We start from the raw sequence: 6000 nt of genomic DNA, 5'->3' as shown, positions 1-6000 counted from the left end.
TAATACATTATATGTTAATTAAAAAATATAAAGACATATTTCCAAATTAGAAAAAAAGGGGGGGATAGGTTCCCAGCCTTTGCAGGTTTAAGAAGCTCCACATAAAACATTGCTTAATAGTTAATAAAACATTGCTGTTTAGGGAGTAACTGAATTGGGAGCTGAAAGAATGATGTTTTGGTAGAGGGCAGTTTTTGAACTGAAGTTTTCTGAGCTAAAGCCACTCTGGTGACAGGACTCAGGGTATTTATAGCTGTGGAAGTGGAATGGAGATTAAAGCAATGAGAGCTGCAAGTTGAAGGGCACGGCTATGGGCACGACTTTCAGTGGAAAGAGCACTTTTAATGTCCAAGTCCATAGACAAGGAATGACTGTGAGCTCTCTAGGTAGAAACAAGGAGAGTTGTTACATCAGGAATGCATGCCATTTATAATTGCACCAAAAATAAAATACCTAGGAATATACTTAACCAAGGAGGTGAAAGATCTGTACTCTGAAAACTGTAACATTGAAAGAAATTGAAGATGACACAAACAAATGGAAAGATATTCCATGCTCATGGATTGGAAGAACAAATACTGTTAAAATGTCCATACCACCCAAAGAAATCTACAGATCTGATGCAATCCCTATCAAAATACCAACAGCATTTTTCACAGAACTAGAACAAATAATCGTAAAGTTTGTATGGAACCACAAAAAACCCTAAATAGCCAAGCAACCTTGAAAAAGAAAACTGGTATCACAGTCTCAGATTTTAAGATATACTACAAAGTTGTAATAATCAAAATAGTATGGTACTGGCACAAAAACAGACACATAACTCAGTGGCATAGAATTGAGAGCCCAGAAATAAACTCATGATTACATGGGCAATATTTGACAAACGAAGCGAGTATATGCAATGGGGAAAAGAACAGTCTCTTCAACAAATTGTGCTGGGAAAATTGGACAGCTACAATACAAAAGAATGTAACTGAACCACTTATACACAAAAAATAAACTTGAAATTGTTCGATCTAAAATGGATCTAACCGAAATGTGAGACCTGAAACCGTAAAAACTCTATTATGTCAAAATAAAAAGCTTCTGCACTGCAAAGGAAACAACAAAACTAAAAGACAACGGACTGAATGGTAGAAGATATTTGTAAATCATATCCAATAAAGGATTAGTATCCAAAATATATAAAGAACTTCTATAACAACAGCAAAAAGCCAAATGATCCAATTAAAAATGGGCAGAAGACATGAACAGACATTTTTTCAAAGAAGACAGATGGCCAAGATGAGATACCACCTCACACCTGTCAGATTGGCTAAACTCAAAAACACAAGAAACAAGTGTTGGCAAGGATGTGGAGAAAAGGGAACACCTGTGCCCTGCTGGTGGGAATACAAACTGGTATGGTCACTGTGGAAAAAAGCATGGAGGTTCCTAAAAATAAATAGAACTGCCATATAATCCAGTAATTCTACTACTACTATTTACCCAAAGAATACAAAAACTAATTCAAAAAGATATATGTATCTCTATGTTTACTGCAGCATTATTTACAATAACCAAATTATGGAAGCAGCCCAAGTGTCCATCAATAGATGAGTGGATAAAGAAAACATTATATAATATACATATATAATATATATAATGGAAAGTTAGAAAAAGGAATGAAACCTTGCCATTTGCAACTGCATGGATGGATGTAGAGAATATGATGCTAAGTGAAGTAAGTCAGAGAAAGAACAAATACCATATGATTTCACTCATATGTGGAATTTAAGAAAACAAATGAACAAAAAAGACCAACCAAAACAAAACAAACCCACCAGCTTCTTAAATATAAAGAAAAAACTGATGGTTGCCAGAGGGAAGGTGGGTGGGAGGATGGGTGAAATAGGTGAAGGGGATTAAGAGTACACTTATCCTGATGAGCACTGAGTAATGCATAGAATTGTTGAATCACTATATCCCTGAAACTAATATAACACTATGTTAACTATTCTGGAATTAAAATTTTTTTTTTAAATTAAAAAGGCATGCATATCAGAGGAGTGGGTTTTTACATGAGGATGGAAGAGTAGTGATCTGGAAGTAGCATTAGAGGTGGAGAGAATTCTTGAGCCTCCTGACCCAAAGAAGCAGGGAGTTCTACAAAGAAATGAGAGAACAAAAACATCAATTCTTGGCTTTTGATATTTCAAAAGCTATTGTTTAGGTGTAAATCATAAAGATTTGAAAGAATACATAACCATCCTTCCACCATCCCCAGCTCACTCCTACCCCCACCCCTTCAGTCTATGTCAGACAAAAACTAAGAATTCTGTCTGGGGAAGAACGAAGGAAGCCAGCAAGGCAGGGAATAGACACTGGTGAGTAGTTGAGAGGAGACCTGCAACTTGCTCCCCACAACCTGTCTCAGGCTGAGCACAAAAGTGGGAGTAAAGGATTTGCCATACCACATGACTTAATTGATGGAATTCTTTCATATTAAACTTTTTAAATTAACCATAGGTTTTTTTTTTTAAAGCAGTGAACATATTTCGCATCTCTTACAAATCACTTTGTATATACTAAACCCTAAATTGCTATTAATTGAACTAATTTCTCAAAATGCTTCAAATTCTCTTTGAAGAGATCTGGGTTGTTCTTTTGGACACTAAACAGTATCAGTCAAATGTGCTACTTACTACACTTATGTTCAATTCAAACAATTAAATTCCAAACTGTCCCCATGCTTAAAACATCTCCCAATACAGAGTGTCTCCAAATTTCCGGAATCTCCCTTCTCTCTCTCTTTTTAAATTTATTTGACAGAGGGAGACAGTGAGAGAGGGAACACAAGCAGGGGGTAGTGGGAGAGGGAGAAGCAGGCTTCCCACCAATCAGGGAGCCCGAAGCAAGGCTTGATCCCAGGACCCTGGGATCATGACCTGAGCCTAAGGCAGACGCGTAACAACTGAGCCATCCAGGCACCCTCCCTTCTCTCCTTTAAAACCCACTTTCTAATTGCAGACTTGCCTTAGTTCCATCATGTACCCAGTGAACTATTCTACCATTTTGTACAAACAAGTGTAGCAACCATAGGTCCAAAAGTTTTTTCTATTTTTCCCATAAATTATCCAGTTTCCAAAAATATGTTGGTAAGCAGCAACCAAATGAAACAAGCATTTATCAAGTATGCTTTTTATGCTTAAAAAAAAAAATCTTTGAAAGAGTATCCTATGGGCATATGTATTTACTGACCACTACCAAGGGTCACTCTTCTCAACACTAAAGATGAAGCAATAAGCAGAATAAAATTCTTTACCAGAATACTTGTGCTGATTTGTGTCAGAAAACATGGTCCCATGCTCACACGTCTCAAACTGATTCAGGATATGGAAAATGTACCAGAGAAGTCAGAGGTAAATGCAGCCCATCTTTCTACTCAAAGATGGATGGGAGCCAGGGATAATACTAAAGCACAAACATATCAGGAGCAGAATGCAAAATTTGTGATTACAAATACAAGCGTGAAACTTCAAGCTGTTGAAAGCAGCTTTGAACTATGTCCATGGACAGTCCCCAGATTTGGCAAAACAAAGAATAATGTGTACTGGAAACTCAGAGTCAGAGTTCAGGCCCTGCCTTCTCAAGGTCTGCTCCTCAGACACTCCTAACCAGAGCCTGTAGTATCCAATAAACTGAAGCAAAGAAAGGCACAGCCATTCTTGGATTCAGCATTTTCCTAACAAGGGCTAGGAGTAAAGTGAACATCAGGCCTGGGTCAGTGTTTAAAAAAAGCACCAGGGCCAACAGTTCTCTACTCCCTTACAGTCAGCAACGTAGCTAGCTGGTACACATCCCCCTTCCACCAGTTTGGGAAAAGGAATGGAGCCTCAGCTTTTGGGCCTTGAGAGGCGCTTTTCTGACAACGTGTTTCCAGGACATTGAAGACCTCTTTCCGTAGCTACACTCCGCGGCGCCGCTGCCTGTGTTCTGCTCCCGCACTGCCTCGGTAAGCCATCCTCCGCCCCCGGGGCGATGCCCTGTGACGTCACCGCGAGGTGCCGGGGAGCGGGCCACTGTGAGTCAGTACATCATGATTACAGCTCCTGACAGTGCTCGCCTTCCCAGCTTCTGGGTGTCCCTGCAGGTGTTGTGGTCTTAGCTGTGAGAGGGGAAGGGCGTGAGGCGTTTCTGATCCGACAGTACGGAGGAAGGAAGAGGCGACAACTTCGACGGCGTGAGCACTGACCGCCTGAAAATGGAGTCACTGGAGGAAATCCATTTGAAGTGAGTTGGAGGGCGGCGCGCGGACTGCGGCGCGGGTGGCGGGTTCAGGTACAAGCCGCCAGAGGAGATGCACCGGTGTGTGCCCTGCTGTTGAGAGCTGAAGCCACTGAGGTCGATGTGACGCCAGCAGTCTGATTAATACCCGGGCAGACCTGGCGACATCTAAAAACTATTTTATAGGAAAGATTCATTTGCCTCTTTGATTAAGCGTTTGGTATTAAAAATAGGCAGATTTTGAGGTAGGAGTTTTCTGTCTTTAGGATCAAATCAAATGGAGTGTATTGTGTGCGTATGCTGTAATGCTAAAATATGTGTTTGATTTTCACGTTCCACTAAATTGAGCTTTTCTGTTTCAGAGAAACAAAGGTTTTGTTTAGTTATGCTTGTCTTTCGTCGCTTTAGAAGAAATTAAGAAATGGTGACATTTTGTAAAAATAATGCCCCTCCTATATACTTTTACAAATACTCAATATCATACTTTGTATTAAATCTTTAAAACATTTTAAGTATTTTTTTTAATACCCCCCGTCCCACCAGCAGGCCCCATGAGAGTTAGACTCACCTCTGTGTCCCTAAAGCTTTCTGTGCTTGCCTCTATAGTAGCTCTAACAACACTTTTTTAATTGCTTGGCTATTTCTTGGTCTGATATTAAACTGTAAGCATTCTGGGAAGCAGTTGTGTTGCCTGAGTCAGAGTATAAAAGCAAGCACTTTAGAGGAATCCTGCATAAATTCAAATCACAGCTCTTATCACTCAGTAACTACATGATCTTGGGCAAGTTAATGAACCACTAAGTTTCAGTTTTCTCAACTCTAAGATTGGTGTACAAATCATTACACCTCGTGTGGTTGTCGCCAGGATTGAGTGAAAAGTACGTAAAGCACTTAACATCGGCTTATAATAAGCACTCGATGGAAGTTAGCCGCTGCTATTGTCATTGTTCAGTTCATTTATTCACTGTAGTATTTTCAGCATTTAGCACGAAGCTTTGACATAATAGGCAATCAAAGATACATATTACATAAATGATTCTGACATATTTTGATAATTAATGTGCTAATTTACTGATGTCCTAAATAGATAATCTCTGTGTATTTTTTTTTAATTAGTGTTTCTTTTTTCCTGTTTGTTTCAGGTTTTCAGTTACCTGTTGCCCTAGCTATTCCTTTCTCTCATCCCAGTTAATTTGCTGGGCTTTGAGAAACCAGATAACAACTTCTTGGGATCATATTTAAGTAAGAGTAAAGGGTTTCTAATGGTCACCGGGAGCTTTAGTGCATATAATGGACCTTGGTAATCAGAAGCCTCCATTTGCCTGATTTCTGATTCTCAACCATGCCTTCAATTAAGTGATGTTTTATAATAAATTGTTCCTAAAGTAGTAGTGTGTTATTATGTATTATTATTTTCATATTATAATTGGATCATAATTAACAAGATATTTTTAATAATAGGGATATAGTGCAACTATCAATGCTTGAAATAAGATGCAAGATAGCGGAACTGGAAGCCAAACTCAATTCTGATGATGAAGGTATATAAGTAAATATTTTTATATGTGACTCTTGTATAATTATTGTTTATTTTGCCAAGATACCTATAGTGCATTAAATTATACATAGGAAATAATAGTACCAAGGTCTCAGTACTGTTTTTTGGCAGCATTAATAATAATTTATTATAGAGGCTGTTAAAACTAATATTTCAGTGTCAAATATGTTACT

General features: G+C 38.6%; 1 protein-coding gene across 2 annotated transcripts in view; it reads left to right on the top strand.

Moving 5' to 3' along the window:
* Positions 1–3728: 3728 nt before the first annotated feature.
* Positions 3729–6000, top strand: part of CCDC169 (coiled-coil domain containing 169) — a 48722-nt gene continuing 46450 nt past the window's right edge. Inside the window, exons 1-2 of one of the 2 annotated variants that reach the window (XM_081814828.1) lie at positions 3729–4275; positions 5731–5810. In XM_081814828.1, the coding sequence (XP_081670954.1) occupies positions 4247–4275; positions 5731–5810 (109 nt within the window). In that variant the 5' untranslated portion in view covers positions 3729–4246. The remainder of the gene's footprint in view (positions 4276–5730; positions 5811–6000) is intronic. The other variant, XM_031025887.2, reaches the window with a different exon arrangement.

This window comes from Leptonychotes weddellii, chromosome 3 (assembly GCF_054177405.1).
Source record: "Leptonychotes weddellii isolate Sample4059 chromosome 3, ASM5417740v2, whole genome shotgun sequence".
Classification (NCBI taxonomy): Eukaryota; Metazoa; Chordata; class Mammalia; order Carnivora; family Phocidae; genus Leptonychotes; species Leptonychotes weddellii.
This window is presented reverse-complemented; position numbering and strand designations above follow the sequence as displayed.